The sequence below is a fragment of the Castor canadensis genome, chromosome 19 (assembly GCF_047511655.1).
Source record: "Castor canadensis chromosome 19, mCasCan1.hap1v2, whole genome shotgun sequence".
Classification (NCBI taxonomy): Eukaryota; Metazoa; Chordata; class Mammalia; order Rodentia; family Castoridae; genus Castor; species Castor canadensis.
The window spans coordinates 30,333,369-30,357,063 of record NC_133404.1 but is presented as its reverse complement, the minus strand read 5'-3'; the positions used below and the strand labels follow the sequence as shown (position 1 = coordinate 30,357,063).

The following is a 23,695-nucleotide window of genomic DNA, read 5'->3' as shown; positions in this document are numbered from 1 at the left end:
GGCGGGGGAACAAACCTGTTAAGCCAGTTCCCACCTTCAGAGGGGTTTGAAGCCTGTGATAGATACTCTGAGGGTAACTGAGCAAATAAAGCTCAGTTCCTAAGAAAACTAGCTGTAGCCCTGCACTACAGACCCTGTAGGAGGAAAGATCTATAGTTCTGTAAGTCTGTAGGAAACACCAAACTGAAATACAAAGAAAAGAATCAAAACCAAACTCAACAACAAAAACAAACCAACAACAAAAGAGGAAAACAAAAAAACAACAGAGCATCCAAGAGCTGCAAGACTTTATCAAACAGTATAACATAATTGTAACTAGAATTCCAAAAAGAGAGTAGGAATAATACTTTAAGGAAGAACAACAAACACCAAGTAGGATAAATACTACCAAATATACACACATATTCAGACTGCTAAAAACAAAAGGCAAAAAGAAAAATCTTGAGAACAACCAGAAAAAGAGATACATGATATAGAGAACAAAGATTTAAAATACTATACTCTTCAGGAACCGTGCAAGCTGGAAATCAATGGAATAACCTATCTAATGTATTGAAATTAAAAAACACCTCAACCCAGAATTCTCTACTCAGCAAAAGTGGTTTTCAAAAATAAAAGCCAGCTAAAGGCTTTCTCAAACAAACAAAATTCAAAAGAATTTATTGCCTGCAGTCCTATTCTACACAAAATATTAAAGTCCTGTGGTAGGAATATGCCAGCAAAACCTTCAGTCTACACAAAGAAATGAAGAGTAGTGGCAATGGAATAAATGAAGATAAAATTCCTTGTCTTCTATTTTCTATAAGCCTTTTGTTTTAGAACAGTTTTAGATTTATAGAAAAATAGCAAATATAGTACAGAAAGTTTCCTTATACTCTATAACCACCTTCTATTAATACTTTACATTAGTATGATATTTGTTGAAATCTTACACTAGTATATTTGTTGAATCAATATTGATACATTCTCACTAACAAAAGTTCATACTTTAGTCCTATTTCCTTATAAGTGCTATATTTCATTTAGTAATTATGTCACCTTTTCTTTTCTTTTGAGAATTTGTAAGATTTCCTTGCTTCACCATGACAGTTTTGAAGAATATTTGTCATGTGTTATATAGAACGTTCCTCAATAGAGAGTTAACTGATGTATTTTATATGATTAGACTGAGCTTATTGGTTTGAGGGAAGAAGGGCATATAATAAAGGTGCCATTTTCCTCACATCATCTCAAGGGTACATAGTATCAATATGACTAATTACTACTGATGTTAGCTTGGTCACTAGACTGGCGAAGTGTTTCACATTTCTCTGCTGTAAATTCACTCGTTTCCCCTTTCTATGCTATAGTGTTTGGAAGAAGATTACTCTATGTAGTCCACACGTGAGAATCAGGGAGTTGTACTCCACTTCCTTGGGGAGAGAGTGTCTATATAAATTAGAGTTCTTCAGCACAGAATATTTGTTCTTACTTGTCTATATAAATATGAACGCATGGGCATTTATTTTGTACTTCAGCATATAATGCAGTATACCACCTTTGTTTCTTCTTCCTCTTGCTTTAACTTGAGCGCTGTTTACTTGTATACCGTGACATGCCCTTAGCCTTGTGGGGCTTGTCTGTCTGTCTGTTTGTGGGAGATGGGTGCTCTTCTGGTTTTTGGCATTGCAGTATGTGCCAGGTTCATCTTGTGTATTTCCTGCACCAGCCCTAGAATCAGGAGCCCCAGTTCCTTTTTTTCTTGGAGAATGGTATTAGAAACCAAGGTCTGGGTGTTTTCTTTCTTTTAATTGCTCCAAAAGATAGCTGACTTTGTAAAGCAAAAAATCATAGCAGTTCATGTTAGGTCTATAGCACACACAAAAACATGACAACACGGTGGGAGGGAGGACCTGGAAATAAACTGGTAGGTCCTTATATATGTCAACAGAGATGAAAAAGTGGAATTATGAAAAAAATCTTTTAATCTAAGAAAAAGTAGAAAAGAAAAAAATAAAGGACAATTTTTTTAAAAGCAACCTGGCTTTACATGGTGGTACATATCTGTAATCCTTGCAACTCATGAGGTGGAGCTAGGATGACTGCAGTATAAGGCCAGCCCTGGATAAAGTTAGCAGGAAACCCCATATGAAAAAACAAACTAAAGGCAAAAGAGTGGGAGTGGAGTGTGGCTCAAATTGTAGAGCACTTTTCTAATAAGCACAAGGCTCTGAATTCAACCCCCAGCTAAATATATGCATGTATGCGTACATACATGCATATATGCACACATGTATACTTCAAGCAACATAGTAGATTTTAATCCAACTACACAGCTAATGACATCGAATGTTCAAAGATAACAAAAGACAAACAATATGCTGTCTACAAGAAACCTACTTTAAATATAAAGACATAGATAAATGGGAAAAAATATACCATGCAATCAGTAACCAGAAAAGAAGGCCAAAGTACACATAGTAATTTATTATCAAAGAAAGAGGGACATTACATAGTGCATTCCCCAAGAATAGATATGCATCTAGTAGCAAACCTCTATAAGGTGAAGACTGATAGAACTAAAAGATGAAATAGAAAAGGCTACAGTTGTAGTTAGACTCCTTAACCCCCTCTCAGTAATCAACAGAAAAATCTGTAAGGACCTAAACTAGCCTGGCATAAGAGATGTTTGAGGAAGACTTCATTCAACAATAGCAAGACATACATTTCTCATGTATGCATTGAACATTCACCAAGATAGACCATCTTGTACCATAAAACAAACCTCAGTGAATTTCAAAAACTTAAACTCATATAGATTATATTCTCTGACCATGATAAAATCAAATAACAAAAACAATACTCTTTAGAGATTAAACAATACACTTTAAAATACCCTGTGGGCCTCAGAGAAGAATCTTAAGGGAAATTTAAAAATACATGTAGCTCAATGGAATTTTATGCAGCCATGAAGAAGAACGAAATGTTATCATCGCTGGTAAATGGATGGAATTCTGAGTGAGGTTAGCCTGGCCCAAAAGACCAAAAATCGTATGTTCTCCCTCATATGCGTACATTAGATCAAGGGCAAACACAACAAGGGGATTGGACTTTGAGCACATGATAAAAGCGAGAGTATACAAGGGGGGTGTGAGGATAGGTAAGACACCTAAGAAATTAGCTAGCATTTGTTGCCCTCAGTGCAGAGAAACTAAAGCAGATACCTTAAAAGCAACTGAGGCCAATAGGAGAAGGGGACCAGGAACTAGAGAAAAGGTTAGATCAAGAAGAATTAACCTATAACGTAACACACATGCACAGGAAATTAATGTGAGTCAACTCCCTGTATAGCTATCCTTATCTCAACTAGCAGAAACCCTTGTTCCTTCCTATTATTGCTTATGCTCTCTCTTCAACAAAATTAGAGATAAAGTCAAAATAGTTTTTGCCGGGTATTGAGGGGGTGAGGGGGAGAAGGAGGGGGTGGAGTAGGTGGTAAGGGAGGGGGTGGGGGCAGGGGGGGGAAATGACCCAAGCGTTGTATGCACATATGAATAATAAAACAATAAAAATTAAAAAATAAAAAAAATAGATGTAGCTGAATAAAAGTGAAAATACAACTTTTTAAAATTTGGAAGACCAGTTAGAGTACTGTTGGGGGGAAATTTATAGCACAAAAAGCTTATATTATAAAAAAAGAAAAGGCCCAAATCCGTAATCAAAGCTTTTATCTTATGAAACTTAAGAGTGAACTTAACCCAATGGAAAGAAAAAAATAAAGAGTAGAAATAAGAAAGAAAAACAGTAGAGAAAAGCAATCAATCTCAAAATTGATGTAAAAAAAAAATCAATTGGTAAATCTCTTGCCATGCTGACCAAAGAAAAAGTGAAGACCTAGGTATCGATATCAAGAATGAAAAAAAGAATACATACTTAAAAGAGACTAAAAGATAAGGGAATGCTACAAACAACTCCATCCCTATACATCCAATAGCTTAGGTAAAAAGGACAAGTTCCAGGAGAGATACAAACTACCAATGAATTACTAAACTCAGTGAAGAAGAAATAGTTAACCTGAGTGCTAAATAAGGAAATTGAAGCCAGATGCCAGTGACTCACGCCTTTAATCCTAGCTATTTGGGAAGCAGAGATCAGGAGGATCTCAGTTTGAGGCCAGCTCTGGCAAGTAGTTCAACAGACTTCATCTCCAAAATAACCAGAGCAAAATGGATTGGAGGGATGACTCACACAGGCAAGTGCGCGCTTTGCAAGAATGAAGACCTGAGTTCAAACCCAAATCCCACCAAAAAAAAAGAGAAAGAAATCAAATTCCTAGCCAAGCTTACTCATGTAACCTAGCTACTACAGAGGTAGAGATGGAGAGGATCAAGGTTCTGGGCCAGCCCAGGCAAAAAATTCACTAGACCTCCATCTTAACCAGTGAAACTAAGTGTGGTGGCATGTGCCTGTCATCTTAGCTGAAGAGTGAATAGGAAAATTGCAGTTCAGTCTGGATCAGGCATAAATGCAGGACTCTATCCCAAAAATAACTAAAGCAAAAAGTGCAAGGGGTATGGCTCAACTGATAAAGAACCTATCTAGTGAGAGGAAGGTACTTGAATTCCTAGTTTTAAAGCCTCTAAAAGAAAATTCTAGACATAGGTGACTTCATTGGCAAATTCTACCAAACATGTAGGAAGAAATAATACCAACTATACATAGTCTTTTTTAAAAAAACATAAATAAAAGAAGAGGGACTATTTCCCACCTCATTTGATTAGGCCAGCATTACCCTTTTACAAAACTAAAATAAGGTATTACAAGAAAAGATAACAAATCAGTACAAGCTCAGTTCTTACGAATTATAGACATAGAAATCCTCAATAAAATATTAGTAAATAAATTCATTAATAAGTAAAAAAGGTAATATGCCAAGACCATGTGGGTTTCATCCCAGGAATCCAAGGTGATTCTACATTTGAAAATTCATCAATACAAATTGCATGTTAGCAGAATTTGACATTCATGATATTTTTCTTTAAACTCATAAACTAGGAATCGAGAGGAACTTATTTAACTTAACCTAATAAAGAACTTCTATAAAAATCCTAACAGGTAGTATACAAATAAGGTGAAAGAATTCAGTCTTTTACTAATATTAGGAACTAGGTAGTGGTGGGTTTTGCAGGGTTTTTTTTTTTTTTAACATCACTCACATTCATCATTGTGCTACTAGAAGGCCAAGCCAGTCCTGTTAGGCAAGAAAATTAAAAAACACACATTAAACTGTTTCTATTAACAGAAGATACGATTTTTTTCTATGAAAGCCTGAAGAGTTTACAGAAGATCCTTGGGACCAGCTAGTGAATTTGGGACAAGGCCAATATGCAGAAGTCTTTTTTTTTTTTTTTACTCTTGTAGAACTATCCAGGGTCATGATACATAGTTAAGGCTGGCCTCGGATTCACTATGTAGCTCAGACTGGCCCCAAAATCAATAGTCTTCCTGCCTCAACCTCCTGAATGCAGAGGTCTATTGTATTCTTTGGCAATAAACAATTGGAATTTAAACTTTAAAATAACATCCCCCCAGCAAGAAAAAGAAAAGAAAGCAAAAGCTAGGTATGAACATGAAAAAATATATGCATAATCTATATGCTGAAAGCCATGAAATACTAATGAAATAAATCAACCTAAAAGCATGTCAATAGATTTGAAGAGTGAATATTGTCAAGATGTCACTTCTTCCCAGAGTGATCTATGAATTAAACATAATCCCCGTCTAGCTACTTGAAAGGATATAGGAGAATTGCGGTTTGAGGCCAGCTTTGGCAAAAGTTACCCATTTCAAAAACAAGCTCAACTTGGAAAGTAGAGTATCAAGGTCCAGGCAAAAGCATGAGGCCCTGTCTGAAAAACAAACTAAAAGCAGAGACTGGAAGCTTGGCTCAAGTGGTAAAGTGCTTGCCTAGCAAGTACAAGGTCCTGAGATCAATTTCCACCCCAAGAAAAACTAGCAATATCCCAGTCTAAATCACACCAAACACAAGGCTTCGTGCTTGCAAAGCGGGCACTCTTATCTCTTGAGCCACACCGCTAATCCATTTTGCTTTGGTTATTTTGGAGATTGGGTCTCTTGAACTATCTGCCCGGGCTGGCCTTGTGCCTCAATCTTCCCAGTCTTTATCTCCAAAGAAGCCAGGATTATAGGCATGAGCCACCAGTGCCCAACTCACACCAGGTTTTTTTTTTGTAGAAATCAGTCATCCAATTCTAAAATATATACAGAAAGGCAAAGAAACTAGAATAACTATAAACAATTTTGAAAAAGAAGAATATAGGCAGTCTCACAGTAGCTGGTTTCAAGACCTACTGTAAAGCTACAGTAATTCAAAATGTGTGTTTATCGGCAAAAGGATAGGCACATAGATTAATGGACCAAACAGAGAGCCCAGAAAACAGAACCACAAAAATACATTTAGCTGATTTTTGGCAAAGATAGTAAGGCAGTGCAGGTAGTTGTTAAAAACTATGGGTGTTAGGATAACTCAACATCCATGTACAAAAAAATGAAAACTCAATACATATCAATCCATGTTTTGACTGGATGCTAGAAGGATAGAAACCAAACACCTGCAGTCACTATAGTCTAGAAAGTAAATTTGTTTTTCATACATGTATAAACACATAGAATGTTGAGCAATAAGTGAATGCAGTATAGATAAGTGAAGCAAGGAGGTGTTGAGGAAGTTATTAAATGAACTTGTGTTTCTGGGATGTAGTTGGGGATTTCAGTATAAGTTTAGATAGATAGATGGATGATAGATAATGTGTGTACATACACATCATATAATTCTTAGTTCTATCTGCTGAGAGGTCCTTGAAGTAATGTCATCTAGTAACTGAACATACACCTAGTACTTGAGATTTTCATTTCTAAGCACTATTCTCAAAGAACCTTGGAGAAATGGTTAATTATAGAACTGGCACAGGGAAATTTAAGATGAGCTAGAGGAACCAGAGAATAGGGAGGTACCTATCCAAAGGTCACAAGAGCCCACCTTCCAAAAGAGCTCCCAATGGCCAAAACTAGAATAATTGAGAAACAAATAAATAGCAATAATTTGGAATTACAACCCAAGAATTAAAAAAAACACTATTATTGATATATAAGTAAATAATTGAATAAGTAAGGGGAGAAGTGACTGCTCTTTTTGTGGAGAAATTATAATTAATAAGTGTAGAAAGAATGAGATAGTAAATGACCATTAGAACATCATAGCACAGCAGTAATTGTTGCAGAAAGGCCAGTGCATAACTGCTGCAATTAGTGGGCAAAAGTTTAAGGTGAAATACAGTATTTCCATAACTTCAAAATGTCTCTTCCCAAACATTTGTTACTTACAAAGGGGAAAATAGTAATTTTGCAGTGGAAAATCCTGAAAAACACTACCTTAGAGCATCAGCTTAACATCACTTGTAAAAAAAAAAAAAAAGACATCTGTCTTCTGATTTGGTGTGCTAAGAAGGTCATGTGTTTCCAAAGTATTTGAAAAGTCCATGCCCTCTCTCTAACAGTGAATAAACTAAGACAGACCCAAATTGAGAAACATTCAACAAGATACCTGATTAGTGTATTTCAAAAGTGCTGTGGTTATGAAAAAAATCTATCACTGAAGAACTGTTACAGACCAAAGGAGGCAAAGGGACATGACAGCTAAAAGCACATGAGATGCAGTGATCTGGTCCTGGGTTAGAAAAAAGATGTTGGTAGAAAGACTGATAAAATCCAAGTGAAGTCTAAAGTCCAAAGCTCTAACTAGATTCGTGTTATTTTATTAGTTTCAGCAATTGCTTCATGCTTCTTTGACAGGTTAACCTTGGGCAAAACTAGGTGAGGTGTGTGAGGGACCTCTCTGTGCAACTGCTAAGTCAAAAACTGTTTCAGAATAAAAAGTTGAAAATACATATACAAATAACAAACAAAGAACTGAAAAAGGAACCAAGAAAAACAGCATTTAGGAAAGCCGTTCGGCTCCGTCGGGAGCTGGATGCCCAGTGCCAATGCCTGCCACGACCTTTCAGAAGAAAAAAAAAGTATTTCATTTAAGACACAGAAGCATGTGTATTAGGATTATTAGCAAACTGCAGAGTTTAAACACAAACTACATTTAGACATTTATAAAATTACACCTGGTCCTTTTCATAAAAGAAATCATGAAGCCTCTCTACAGAAAACTAAAAACTTTCTGTATAAACTATTTGCACCCATATCCCTATATATATGAAAGTAAAAACTACTGATTTTACATATAACATAATTTTGACGTTTTGATGTGTATCCTTGTACTTGGAGGTGCGTCATGATTATGTATAAGAGAATAGCTAAATACCATTTTATCCACATTTGAGGTAGCAGTTGAAAGCCAAGTAATTGTTTTTCATAGTAAATAATCAGCCCTCCTCCCCATTCACCATTCATTTTCAGAGAAACTTGCTTCAAGATAATGGCGTCATCTATCAGTGATATTCATGAAGACACTTCACAGATTGAAAGAGACTGGACTTATTTAAGTAAAATGAAAAAACAAAACTCATGAGTAGACTTTCTAGCATATTAATATTTTATAAATGTTTAGGAGAAAAGGTTTCATTTCTGTACTGTTCATGACTTAACAGTTCATTTCTTCTCTAGGTTCATTTTCTTCACATATATGGTTTTACTCCACTCAAATTATTTTATTCATATGAAAACTATTATTGGCAAACAATAAACACATATAAACTTGTTATTTAAAACTTATATTTTATTAACAGTGTTTGGGTTCCTGTTGTTTCATAGCACTGTGGTGGCTATTGTGGTAAATAAAAGGTACAATATCACCTGCCAGGGAGCCCAGAGTCTAGCAGGAGATACATGGGCTTGTGTGCCAGGTTGGGTGGTCGTGGGAGGATTAAGTTCAGAGTATTCTCAGGACTTCAGATACAGACTGCTGTCATCATTAGGAGCCTTTTTAAGTGTCCCAGGAGTATGGCTTCGTGTAAGCGCAGCATAAGAAAATACTGAGGGTGGGGGTGCTGGTGAAGGGCTTTAAGATCTGGCCCTAGAGAATTGAAAAGAATTTTCCATTCTTTCAAAAAATCAACTGATTTTAGAGACAATAAGTAACTTGAAAAAGAAAAGCCAAGTGATTTGTATTTTTATTTGTTGTGTGTATATGATCATCTCTTAGAGTTCCAAAAAATTGCTTGTATCCAAATACTATGTTTTCCTAAAGAAATATTTTGTTGCAAGTACCAACAGTCTTAGTAACTCTCTTATCCCTCTTATGTGCTGAGTACAGTCGGAGGAAGAGGAATTGGAGTTGGTGAGTGTGGGTTTCTGCTTGAATGCAGTTGAAAAAGATACAGACAGTACTAATTCCCTTAATTGTTTTTATCTAACCGATGTTGCTTTGTTACACATATTTTTCTTTTTATTAAACACTGCCCAAACCCTCTGAATGAAGAAAGCACTCTGCTGGTACTACAGACTGTAGTTTTTCTGTTTATAATTACATTTGTTGCCTCATTTTATTTGTTGGAAGGAATATTGAAATAGAGCCTTCAAAAACAGTAGCTGTCCATATGAACCACAGGACACTTGCTAAAGTTTTTTTTTTAAGGAAATATACAAAATACCTTATATAGTTCTCCAAATTATTAAAATATTTTTAGAAAATGACTTCACCCTTAAAGTTCCTCACATTGTAACAGAGAGTCTTGTGTTATTTTTCTTTCCAAAGGATTACATCATTTTTGGTGAGGTCACCTTTTTTCATAGTTGGAATTATTTCATCCTGTGTGAGACAATCTGAACCACAAGGGGTGTTCCCTGTTTACTAAAAGGAATATCTTTAATTGAACATAAACAAATTTACTTTTCTATCAGGAGATATTCTTTAACAACAGCTGTTACCTTTTTTTTCCCCAAAAAACAAATTTTTCTATTGACTATTCCTCTAGAAAATAAACTTGACTTTAAAAAAATTATTTCTTTTCTCCATTGAGAACTCAAACCCAACTTCAAAGGAGTCAGCAGCTAATTAGATGACACTAAGGGGAATAAAAACTCAAAAAGTGTTCCATTGTCATTGTGGACAGGGTTAGGGGTGCATGCAAGCATGGGGTATAAAGGCATACACTGGTTTTATTTACATTTTGTTAGTACATGTTTATGCATGCTGCTGTGTTTTGCACAATTTGTTTTCTTTTCAAATAAAATTACTTGTGCTTTATCCTTAAAATATGGGATTGTTCTTTATTTAGCTTTGTGATAACTTAGTTTGGGGTGTGGTTTTATATCAGTTGGCTGAAATATACTGGTTAGCTGTAAATGTGTTGTTCGATTATATCATGAGTATCTTTTGGAGAAATACTTTGCTCAGTGATGCCACAGTCATTAGCAAATGATGTTCAAATAGTTCAGATTGAAACCATCTTCTAATAGACCTCCTTGTTGACCCTTAAATTGTCCTTAATGTTTCCATGAATTATCTGGCATTATGTTGCCCTCTAGTGGTTGTGAAAGTCACTTACTCGTAGAACTCAGTGCTGTTCAAAGAAATTAGGAGTTTGATGAATAAAAGCAATGTATTGGCATGTCACTGTTACCCCTGTCATTGAGGTCATACTGGGAGTTTGCCATAGAGATGAAGCCATGGAGTGGGAGAGCCCACACTAGCCATTTCATACTGTATTCTTTGACCTAGTTTGGCCTAGAGACCTAACGGAAAGGCCAAATTAAGTCCAAAGTAGATCCCTATCTCAAAAAGGTATGCCAAGACTAACGTGTGTCACCAGTTGTCATACACTGACTTTCCACCTCCCTGAAAGTACACCTCTAATTACAAAATCTCAGAGGTAAATTTTTGGAGACTTTAAATGTAGGAAACATAAAAATAAGTGTGACTAAAACAAAGGAACCTTAAAAATTGTAAATATCCATTCATATTCTTTAAAGTGTAAGCTAACTCAGAGTCTAAAACTTAATTAAAAAGTCAGAGCTTTATGTGTCACAATCAAAATAGGATCACAAACACAATCTGTTAGAAATTAGAAAGTTGTTCAAATTGCTTTGAGCTCTAAAATTATCATGGATGGTTCTGATCCAAAGTGAGAAAGAACAGATACCCAGGTTCCTAGAGCCTATACTAAGGACTTTTTCTGGTGAAAGCCAGGCTACAGAGATTCCTTTAGAAGCCTTGCAGTTCTACAACAGCTTTACTTTTTACAGCTCTAGTAGAATAAGTGTGGCTCAAAAGGAATATATATATAAATTTGATTATAGAGAGTTTCTTGGGGTAATAATTTAAGAATACATGGGCTAGAGGTGTGACTCAAGTGGTAGAACACCTGCCTTGCAAGTGTGAGGCCCTGAGTTCAAAGCCTAGTACCATCAGGAAAAGAAAAAAAAAAAGAATGTATTTCTGTAGTACTTGAGTTATCTAAGCATTTGTAACATAGTAATTCATTTGATTCTCACAATAGCACTGCAAGCCAGGCAGGGATAAAGATTGTTATCTTCCCTACATAACAAATTTAGAGGTTTGGGAGAGGTTAAGTAATTTTTTTCCAGGTTTATTAGGAAGTAGAGAATCTGGGACCAAAACTCAGGCAGTATATCTACAGTAATCTTTCTGCATCTTCTAACTTAAGATAGGATGTAGAAAATAGGATCTAAAAAGAAACAGTGATAAGAGTGCTTGCCTAGCATATGCAGAACCCTATGTCCCATCCCCATCACTGCCATCAAATAAATCAATAAACAAACAAATAAATACTAAACTGAGATCTGGATGCTCCTCAAATGATGAGTTTTCAAGTATCTACTTGAAAGCTTTCATCTCATACCCTTCTGAGAATAATGATAGAGAAAACCAAGTCACATTTTGACTACATTCTGAGGACACTGAATTACACTTTTACTGTTAGGCCTTAGACCTATCAATTAGTCAAGTTGTAACTTTCTTCAAAATAAGTTGAAGTTGTGCTGTGGCCTTCTTGCATACTAGCAATGCAGAATCTTTTTTGTTCCTCTGATCCTTGATTTTGGAAAAATATTATTTTAAGTCAGTGTGGAGAGAAACTGAATCTATCATATTCCTACATACAGAGCCCAATGACTATCATAAACTATTGTTTATTTAATAGTGGGCTCTTTAATTGATTTCCAGTGTGGTCAAGATACTATATAAATACTGTCAGTCAGCAAGCATTTGATATTGCTCCACTCACAGCCCTTTCATTAGTTCCTGATTTAAAAGCTTTCTACTCAAAGTCTTTCTTTTCAGAAGGGAGACCAAAGGGATGCAGAGCTGAATCTGCTGTTAAAAAACAGGTCATCCAAAGTATCACAGCAAAGGAAAGCAGAACAAAAGCTGCACTTAATATAAGCCATGACTTCAAACCATGTTAATTAATGGTGCAAAGAAAAATACTTTTGGCTCCTATAGTCATAGACTTATAATTCCTATATATATAAATGACCTTTGCTATCATCAGGTATTTAAAAACATATTTCATTCAAGGTAGCCTGGCAATATTTGTAAAAGATTTCAGGTCCTCATTATACTAATACATAAACATGTTATTACTGATATGGTAAGTTTCTATTTTAAAGCTATTCCTCAGACAATAATAAACTACATTTTAAAAAGGGAAAGTGAATAATTATTATAAAATAGGTGCCTTAAAATTAAATATTTAGTTATTCCCATTAGTATTTTTAAGATTTTCATATCATCACTGCTCCAGGAAATAATGATATTCACACAAAACTGTGAAAAGTGTCACATTTGAATTGAAAGTGGGTTTAAAAATAATAAGTCTGCACATAAGTACTGTGTAATAACACTTATTCTTTTCTAATCTCTCACAGAATACCCAAAGGATAAGCACTTCTCAAGCCACTCAACCTCTCGCTACCCCAGTAGTGTCTGTGACAACCCCAAGCTTGCCTCCACAGGGACTTGTGTACTCAGCAATGCCGACAGCCTACAACACTGGTGAGCTATCTCTGGTGCCTTCCTGGGTTTTGTTCTCTGTTTTGTGGGTATGTTAAAACTATACTTACTGAAATTAGACATCTCCAGAGTTTTAGATTGAAATTGGAATATATTTTAAAAGTACATGCTAGCCTTTAAAAAGTTACAGGAAGTAGAATGAGTTGAGTAAGTTATTTTATGTCTCCAACGTGAACTTTTAATTACCCCAACAAAGAAACAGATAGCTCTTATCAAAATGTGTATCCTGTTTGTTGCTCAGGTGTTTTTTATATAGTTTCTCATTACACGGTATCATACTCTTCCAGGTTTTTTAAATAAAGTGTTTGTCTTATGCTGTTAATCACTTTGGACAAGACCATGGATCCCTTTGGGGACGTGGCAGGTATTTAGTCATGACAGGCAAGCTGTGTTTTCTTCCCTATAACTACTAGTGTGCTTTGTATCATTTGTGTCTGAGGATACAAGGACTTTCCTAGTGTCTTCCCACAGCCAGTCACTCTTTGAGCTCTTCGCTCATTTATGTTTATTTTGACACTTCATCTTAAAATTCCCTAACTTGGAGATATGTTGGAAAGTTTAAGAGTACCACAGGGGTGGTAGGGTTTTGTTTGCCAAGTGGGCTGTCTAGAGAAGTATAGTCTGCAGTAGGTTCCCTCTACATTTACCTTTCTAAGGAAGACAGAAAGTTGCATGTTCTTTCACTTTCACCCCAGCTGAGCCAAACACCTGTTGCTTGAAAGGAGAAAACAGTAAATTATACCTTGCCAGTTATCCAGAGACTGCAGTGCAGGGAAGTTACTCTTTTTGATTCTCATAAGTAGAGATCATCTAATTTTAGACTTCAGGGTCAATGCTTTGGCACCCGGCTTTCAAACTGCTGTTTGGAGCTACCTGAGGTGGGGAGAACAATTGATGAATTGCCATTTTAATTCCAAGTATAAGTTCTTTTAAAACAGAAACAGCTTTAAAAAGTTTTGTTGAAAAAGAGCCTTTTTCCATTATCTTTTCCAACAATCAGCACAAAAAATGCCTAAGTCTGCCAACTACAAGCTAGCTTAGAGTTTGTGAATTATAGTCCATTATTTGTGCCTTGCACAGAACGAGTTCCACAGTAAAGTGAAGGATTAAGCATCCTTAGAAATTCTGTTTCAGCCATTAATCATTACCTGCTATATGAGATACCGTGCCAGAGACATATCTTTCTCAAACTTCATTCTAGATGAGGAGACATAGCTAGGCTGGTAACCACAGAGGGGAAGTCCTGTGTTGTTGCAGCTTCTAGTTTGTACTCTGAAATTGAGAAGGTAAGAAAGAAGGGACCTGTAGAGCCTGGATCCTCAGAGGAGTGTTGGCTGAGAAGGTAGAGCTTAGACTGAGTGTCAGTGAGGTGGCAGTTTATTGAGCATTTTGTTACAGGCTTTTCAGTACACTTAGAAATTTCACTATACTTAATTTTAGAAATTCCTTTACATTAGAATTTATATACCCAGTACATACTTTAAAGCATGAATATATGTATTTTATAAAGTGTAGAAGAATTACCAAAACATATAAAAATAGAGTCTGGCCCCCTTGAAATCATGTGTCCCTCAGCTTCAGCCTCATTCCATCTTTGACTTAACTTTATCTTTGCTCTTTTTCTCAGAATGACTATTCTGATTGATTTTGCCATTTTATCTTTAAGGTATTTGCCTTTCTGAAAGACTTTGTCCGTGTTTTATGTTCTCTAGTATGTCACCCTACCTTTTTATACATATTTAGTGTCAAACCCATATCAAGCAGTAGCTCAAGGGATGAATAAATGGGCAACTTTGTGAAATAAATGTAAACTAGTCTGTGCAGAGGGATCCTGTAGATAATTCCTCATGCTCATCAGTAAGATAACCCAGTTTCAGGAGAGATTCGTGCAGTCCGCAAATCCTTGTTGGACACTGTGGCAGGTGCTTCGCTGGGCACTGGAAATAAAAGAGTGAATAGTCAACACCAGAACTTGGGGTCTGTTGTGAGAAAGACTCACAACTCTATTCTGGTTGTGTCGGGGATTACCTTTCAGCCAGGACATAAGGGTGTGTCAGCCTTCAGGCAGACTGAGCAGGGAAAGTGATGTAAGCAGAACAGTTAGGGTTGAGATTGGAGATCTTGGAGGGATTCATTGGCCATGTTGTAGATTTGGGACATTGTTTTGAGAGCATCAGGAAGCCATAAAAAGTTGTAAGTAAAGGAGTGTCACAATCATATATGTTGTTTTAAAAAGATCACTTTGGGGGCTGGTGGAGTGGTTCAAGTGGTAGAGTAGAGCGCCTGCCTAGCAAGCATGAGCTCTGAGTTCAAACACCAGCACCACCAAAAAAAAAAAAAAAAAATCACTTTGACTACCATGTCCCTACAGGTAAAAAGCAAAGTGGTTCAAGTAATGGTTGCTGGTGGCTTGGCCAAATTGGTGGCAGTAAACACTGAAACTTTGACAGGCCTGGGAGACATAGATGTAACTTACTAGACCTGGTAGTTGATGAAAGTCAGATGGAAATGAAGCAAGAAGGATCACACCCACAGGTTTCTGGCACCAGCCACTGGGTGTATGTTGGTGCCATTTACTAAGTTATGGTGTGGTTAAGGAGGAACAGATTTAGAGGAAAACATGAATACAGTTTTGGGCCATGTAAAATTTGAGGAGTTTGAAGTGGCATCCAAGTAGACATGTCAGATGGGTCATTGGGAAGGCCCAGAGGTCAAAAGAGAGTTGTGGGCTGCAGAGGGCACTGGGGCAGGTATCAGTGTGATAGATTCCCACCCTGGCCTCTGTCAGGACAGGACAGCACTGCTGAGACACTCTTAGAGCATTTAGAGAGTAAGAAAGTTTAGTCCTGACAGAAACCTGAGTACCAGCTATGCAGCTTCATCTCACTTCCTTTTTTTTTTCAAAATGCCAACTCACCAGGAAGACTGACTTCTTTTTTAAACACCTCCTTTGAGACATGAGAGAAAAGTTGTTAGTAGAAGAGTTTTTGTCACCTTTCTTTGGAATTAAATGGAAAAGCTAAGTGTAAATGATGAACTAAAATAACTATGTCTGATAATAACTAATAAGTCTTGGTCACAGTTAATTATGACTAAAACATTCATATCAAATGAGCTGTATTCTTGTGACATGGAAACTTTTTTCATGAACTTGAGATGGTTTTACATGCAGTCGGGGAGCAGTACCTAAATGTATGTAATTTATGTCAGTGTCTCTAAGCTTGGCACCTTTTGGAAGGGACCCTATGTCTTTCCTGTTGCCCTTCATCAAGACTTCTTGATCTAGATGCAATCTGGGTGAGCTCCAATGTTTCTCTTTGTTCCAGAGGGCATGCAGGCATATGTATTTAAAATAGCAACTGTGTGGGAACAGCCCAGCATAGCGGTCTTGTCTTCCTTTGTAGATTACTCGCTGACCAGCGCTGACCTGTCAGCCCTGCAAGGCTTCACCTCCCCAGGAATGCTGTCTCTGGGGCAGGCTTCGGCCTGGCAGCAGCACCATCTAGGACAAGCGGCCCTCAGCTCTCTCGTGTGAGTAACTAGAAATTTCCCAAGCCTTTACTCCTAGCCTACGTACTCTTATCAGTTATACTCTTTTCCTCTCCTGGCTGTCATGTGAATAGCCCTACAGTGATTCTTTTAGGTGGAAACAAGTATGGAAGAAAATATTTTCTTAACATGGCTCTAGATAGTAGCTTGGATACTGAGCAAACCAGGAATCCCTTGAAGGTATTCAGGGAGTGAGTCTTTTCTTTTGGGACACACTGAAGTAGAGACTCAGCTGATATCCAAGGTGGTTCCATGGCACAGATGCTACCTGCATGTGCCCCTCCTGCCTACTGATCAGTGAGTGAGTCACCTTATCCCACTCAGCCTCCTAGCACCTGCCCCTGATTCCACTGCTTGAGGAAAGGTAGGTTGAAGGCATTCTGGCTCACCTGCTCTTCTTCCCTCGTTTTGCTTTGATGACTCTCTGAAGAAGATAAGAGGAGTATGAGACTGTCCCTTTTCCTTTCTCCCTGGATCTTAGAAGTAGGACTTCTAAGAAAAAAGGACTGGGTATCCTATGTATGAATCAGGCTTCTTGGGATTCCTGTGGTTGGTCCCAAACTAGTACATACCATACCTCTTTCACAAAAAGAATGTACTTTATGGGCAGGGTATAAGAATATAAGAGAAGAGGATTTATGGTGGTGCCCAGAACAGACTAGACTCCCTGAGCAGCAAAGAGATGGAACAAACCTTCATACAACCAGGATGACATTAGGCCCATGGAGCAGGCAAGAGAGAACAGCCGGAAAAAGGGACAGCATATCAGACACAGCTGGCTGCCTTGCACCAGCTCAGGGCAATAGAGGTACCCTATCTTCCCAGCCTCCTTCCCAGAGAATGCCTGGAGGGCCTGACCCGGAAATCCATTCCCCCTGGATCTGAAAGAACTCTGTACACACATTGTAATTAGTAGTCTTCTTGAGAATTAGGGGGAAAGGAGCACAGTACCTCAGAGAAATTTCTTACCTATGCAACTCTTCGGCCCTCAGGCTTGTTCTGAGCCTCCTAAATGAAAACACTAAAAATAACCCAGTGGCCCACACTTGTAATCTTAAGATGCAGAGATCAGGAAGATCACAGTTCAAAGCCAGCCCAGACAAATCCACAAGATCCTATCTTGAAAATACTCAACACAACAAGGAGCTGGTAGAACAGATCAAATGCTAGAGTACCAGCCTAGCAAGCTAGAGGCCCTGAGTTCAAACCCCAGTAATGCCAAAAAAAAATCCCCAAAACAACAACCAATAAAAAGAACCTGGAATGCTGGGCATTTGGTGCACGCCTGTAGTCCCAGTTACTCGGGAGGCTGAGGCATGGGAGTTACTTGAGCCCAAGAGTTGCCAACCAAACTGGGATGTGATCTCCCGGAAAGATGTGATTTCTTTTTGTGTCTCACACTGAAGGGAATGGCAAAGCCGGTCTCAGGGAGTTCCAGCAGGATTTCAGGCCCTGTGGTCCTAACAGGCGGGTGACACAAACACACTCCCAAACCACCTCAACCTCTCTCTTTTGTTTCCTTCAGCGCTGGAGGCCAGTTATCTCAGGGTTCGAATTTGTCCATTAACACCAACCAAAACATCAACATTAAATCAGAACCAATCTCACCTCCCCGGGATCGAATGACCCCATCAGGCTTCCAGCAGCAGCAGCCACCGCCACCACCACCCCCGCAGCCCCAGCCTCAGCCCCGGCAGGAAATGGGGCGCTCCCCTGTGGACAGTCTGAGCAGCTCTAGCAGCTCCTATGATGGCAGTGACCGGGAGGATCCACGGGGCGACTTCCATTCTCCCATTGTGCTTGGCCGACCTCCAAACACTGAAGACAGAGAAAGTCCATCTGTAAAGCGCATGAGGATGGACGCATGGGTGACCTAAGGCCTCCTGGCTCGCGCTTGTGCTTTGTGTCACTGCAGTGAACTGCCCTGCAGATCTAGATTGGTAAATAAGGACACGAGTTAAATATATTTATATGTACATGCATACATATATGTCACTGTACATGTATATGTATGTGGGTGTGAGTGTGTACGTGTGGCTGTGTGTCGCATACACAGAATCAGGCACTTACTGCAAACTCCCTATAGGTCTGCAGATGGTGTCCCGAGGCAGACAAAGCACCCTGTAGGCACAGACCAATCTGGCACTTCCTTGGACTACTTGTTTCATACGATAACCAGTTTTTGCAAAGAAATGTGTACCCATATATAATTCTCCCACACTAGCTTGCAGAAACCTAGAGGGCCCCTACTTGTTTTATTTAACTGTGTGGTGACTGTAGTTACTTCAGAAAAAATGCTTTGTAGAACAGAGCAGTAGAAAAGCAGGAACCAAGAAAGCAATACTGTACATAGGATGTCATTTATATTAATTACCCAGCCTGGCATGGTCTCTATTGCAAAGGGGTGCATGGGAAAGGGCTGTTGATATTAAAACACAAACAAAAAAAACAAAGGCCCCACACATAACTGTTTTTGCACGTACAAAAATGTATTGGGTCAAAGAAGTGATCTTTAGCTAATAAAAAAGAGAGTATAAAATACGCATGAGATGTTCAGAAAATACTAGCCTAGAAATATAGAGCATTAACAAAGTAAAATTAATATATTAAGTTATAATTGGAATATGTCAGAAGTTTCTTTTTACATTCATATCTTTAAAATTAAAATGATTTTAGCTCATGTATATTTTATATGAAAGAAAACACCCTTATGAATTGATGACTATATATAAAATTATATTCACTACTTTTGAACACATTCTGCTATGAATTATTTATATAAGCCAAAGCTGTACGTTGTAACTTTTTTTTAGAGAATAGCTTTATCTTGTTTTAACTTTTTAGTTTTATTTTCAGAGGGGAGGAAAAAAAACAAACAAAAATATCTTGCAAGCAGAACCTTGGAAAAAAAAAGCCATGAACACTTAATATTCTATATGTAAATTGAAAGTTGAGCCAAACTCTTCATGTATATAGCATCTTAAATATATTATCACCTTTGATGTAAGTACCTATGTATTGTATGGTCACCAGATTAAAAAGTATATTTTTGTGGATTGCCGCCAATTTGGGGGGAAAGGCGAAGTCCTAACTAAGTAGAGTATTCACTGTTTAATATTTACTATTTTGTTAAATATACTGTACTTTGGATTTTAATTATTGGCCCAGTTTTTTCAGAGGATTGTATAAAGGGGTCTCTCCCCTCACTGGTGGTGAATGTGAATGTTCCATTGTAATCTTTGTGCTGTATGGGGCGAGCATCATTATATATTTTATATGTGTATATAAATAGCAAAGTGGCAAAAATTGGTGTTAAGTTCATCCTGCATAAATATAAAATGTGTTGTAACAGATTTTATAAGGCATTATTTAAAACTTGCCTTTTGTGAGGAAAAAATATAGTAGAAAAAGATGACCTAATTTAATTAATATTAGAGAAAATGGCAAAATAGTAGATGAGCACAAAGGTTTTATAAGTGGTAAATGATTAGGGAAAAAATATTTGTGAGGAAAGGGATCTTTTTTTCCTTGACCCTCTAAAAATAGAATGATGTGGCTGGTTACAGAGTGCACCATTGCACCTGCTGTGTACATTGAAGTGGCCTCTGGTATGGGGACCACTCTTTTATGGTGCAGGTCCTTGGCTCCTGCCATCCTGACCGGAAGTAGCGCCACCCTCAGCTTGGGTTTCAGTCAAGGCCTTATTCTTACAGGAAGACAACTCACTGGTGATAGCAAGTTCATCCGTTCACTGGGCTTGTGCCATGAACAAAATTCAAAGTCCGGTATATCTTTTATTATAGATTTTTAAATACTCCTTTTCCTGAGAAACTCCAAAAAAAGAGTTTAAATGCTGCTATTTTATATTTTAAACTTAATATTGAGCAGCTACCTACAATTTTTACTACATTTTGTCTGCCCCCCCCCAAAAAAATTATGTTCCTTTTGACATTTTCCTCATCTGCTGTTTGTGACAAATCGTCAGTCAGATTTCTTGACTGACATGTGGGTTTTAGGTACAGAATAAGCCTGTGTTCGTCACAGGCTGCAGAATGGAGCTTCTTTGAAGTTTTAATGGCAGTTTGATAATAAGTTTCGGTAGAAGCCAAAAAAAGCAGGGATGATACGCAGTCTCCTCTGTTCAGTGTAGGTATTTGGCTCTTATTCAGAAAAGATTCATTTTTCTTTTTAATTGAACTCCTTAGAGGCACATTTCTTCATAAGGTCACACCTAATGGAAACAAGAGTCTCCCAACACTGAATTTCCAAGATAATCCTTACCACTTTGTAAACCATTTATAGCTTTGAAAGTGTTAGGTGATCCCTCGTTATTATTTATGCATGTTCATGAACTTCTGCTGTATATGGGAGGAGTTAAAAATTCACATTTACTGTCTATTTTCTTGTGTGCCTTATAAGATGGCTTTTCTGACTGTATCTCAGTAGTCTTTCTATGCAGGTTTATAATCAGTACAACTACTGTTTTTCTAAAATAATATTACACAAGGCTCGGAGTTTGTATTTAAATTACACTAACCAAGTAACAATGTATTCTGTTTTCAGGAACTGAATATTTGACTGTTAATCTTTTCCCATACGCCCATTGTGATTTGGAGCATGTGGACTTGACAGACATCCTTCACCCAGACACCCACGTGCAAACACATCCACATCCATATCTCTTGGTAGAAACCACCCTAGAGTGCGGAAGATACTAATGGTGTGGCTTTAAAACCAACTCTTGTCCTTTCAGACTTGTGTGTTTTGTATAAGACACCATAGCAGGAAAATTTTATCCCTTCAGATAAAATATTTTATTACTAAAAAAACAAAAGCAAAAAAAGCTTACGTTGCACTGGTTAAAGGAAGTCCTCACCCGCTGTACTTCCTCCGGCACTCTTAAGTGGTTCAGCACTGAGAGTGAAAGTCACCGTTGTGTGATCACAGGTGGTCCCAATCAAAACTCCATCTTTTGAGCCCTAATTATGTCCATTGTGTTATAAAACTAAATCAGGGGTTTGTTCTCAGAGAACAGTACGTGTTTTACCATTTCGTTTTAACTGTAAGGACGACTAATAATGCATTAACCATCCTGCACACAAGAAATACATAGTAAATAAGGAACCTGAAAACTCCTGGCATTGGATCATAAAAGCTAGATAATTAGAATGTGAAAAAGATTTTACAAATGTAAAACTTTTATTTCTCTGTAGAAACTTTCTTCACTTTGCTGTGCAAGAAGACACTGCTTTGCTATATTTAAAATGGCTTTTTTAAAAGAGATTTATGTATTTGGTAAATGTTTGTAGTCAACAGTTCACACAAGAAGCTGTACACGGTTTGATCATGTAAAACCGTTTGGCGGCACAAGCTGGACTTTGTTGCCATCCTTGAGATGAACCTTTTAAGAAAAATAAGTTAATCTCAATTTTTCCCTGAATGTGTTGTTTTTTTCTTCATTATACAATAAATATTATAGTGAACTTTTTATCAGATGGTTAAGACAATGCTAGAGGTTGTTGTAAACTGTGTCTCCTGCACTCACTCCAGTAAAGACGGCCTGGCTCTTACCGCACACCCAGACTCTGTCATGTTTGCCGTGGGGGAGCAGTAGGCAAACCCCTTTCCCCAGAGCTCTCCTTTCCCCTGGCTTTCACTAGGGCCTTTTCCTTATGTTGAGCCGTGCTCAGAGAAACCATCCCAGGGCCCCATCAGTCTCACCCTGCGATTCACAGCAGCCCTGGAGCCTGTGGGAAGCAGCCAGCAATCAGGTCCCAGTATGGGTTAGTCTGGCTACTCTGTGCTTATGGATGAGTTCATTTACGTCCCTTCAGGTTCTAATAGCCACTCCGAAAACACCCCAAAGTACGTGGAAAGGGGTGGAGGTTGTCAGCACTTACTACCATCAGATTCTGTTGGCTTTCAGGTTTTATGGGGCAAAACGATTTTTGTCCAACTTACATACACAGTACCGAGTACAGGCAGAGACAGCTTACTTCCCTCAAGCACTAGTGTGTATTCCACTGTGCTGGTACTTCTCAATGGCATTCTTTCTTGCTCATAATTCAACTAGAAATGAAAATTTTATCTGAACTTAACGTAGAAAATGATTTCCTCCTTTTGTCTGCCTTGTAAGCCAGCTCTGAGCTAGGCAGATTCCTGACATTGAATTAAGTTCAAAGCTACATTTTTTGTAATGGTTTTACTTGCTGGCTATAATGGGGAGCTCTTACTAGCAGATTTTGAAAGCTGCTTGAGTCTTGTGGCTAAAAATAATTGCAGCTTAAAATCAGTTCACTGCAGGTTCCTAATCAGCTCCCATGGGTGCCTTGCTCTGGGCTTTATCTTGGTTTTAGCCTGATTCTGTGAGCAGCACAAACCAAGACGATTTTTGGTTGGGGCCCTGCACAGCTGGAAGGCTGCAGCCTGCTCCTGTCCACTTGCCCAGAGGCTCACAGGCCAAAGTCCACACACTTGGGGGTTTCTTCGACTGGAATGAGGTGGTGTTGGGCAAGACTACCACAAAAAGGATGTGTCCTTACTGCATCACAGAGGTGATGCCATCAGACTTCTAACAGGTGGACAGCCTTCACTTCATAGGCAAGTGGTTTCTACCAAGTTTCTCCTGTTTGTAAAGTGCCATCAATCCCTTTGTGTATCTTGGAGACACTTGTGAGACGATGCAGAGACACAATGCAGATTTCTCCGTGAACTTTGAAGAAGATGCTAATTTAGCATCTTGCCTAGAACAGTTATTACTGCAGTAGTTATCTGTTTTCTTTATGTTTATATTCACTGGAATTCAGTAGGAAAGGCTAATCCTTTCTTCCCCACTTACTTAACTGGTTAGATCATGATGGGCTCGTGGATGTGTGTTTTATTCTATGGGTTATAATCCTGTTATTTTGTTCCTTCAATCATACTAGCTCTAGCTATGAGGAGTTCCATCAGGTAGACTCCCCACCTTTCTTTGCCATGTCCTTTCGTCTGGCACCTCAGATGTCCCACATTTATCTTGTACTTTCCCTCTTCTAGTACTGGGTCAACCACTTCCTCAGGGATCTCTGGGCCCATTTAGAGAATGGCATCTTTAAAGCACGGGTG

General features: G+C 38.0%; 1 protein-coding gene across 15 annotated transcripts in view; it reads left to right on the top strand.

Moving 5' to 3' along the window:
- Mef2a (myocyte enhancer factor 2A) overlaps nucleotides 1–22,081 on the top strand; it is a 136,671-nt gene extending 114,590 nt beyond the window's left edge. For 11 of the 15 annotated variants that reach the window (XM_074061812.1, XM_020161765.2, XM_020161762.2 and 8 more), the window contains 4 exons: nucleotides 9,323–9,346; nucleotides 12,898–13,024; nucleotides 16,447–16,573; nucleotides 18,117–22,081. In XM_074061812.1, coding sequence (XP_073917913.1) covers nucleotides 9,323–9,346; nucleotides 12,898–13,024; nucleotides 16,447–16,573; nucleotides 18,117–18,468 — 630 coding nt within the window. In that variant the 3' untranslated portion in view covers nucleotides 18,469–22,081. The remainder of the gene's footprint in view (nucleotides 1–9,322; nucleotides 9,347–12,897; nucleotides 13,025–16,446; nucleotides 16,574–18,116) is intronic. The other 4 variants (XM_020161767.2, XM_020161768.2, XM_020161769.2 and 1 more) reach the window with 1 other exon arrangement.
- Nucleotides 22,082–23,695: the final 1,614 nt, after the last annotated feature.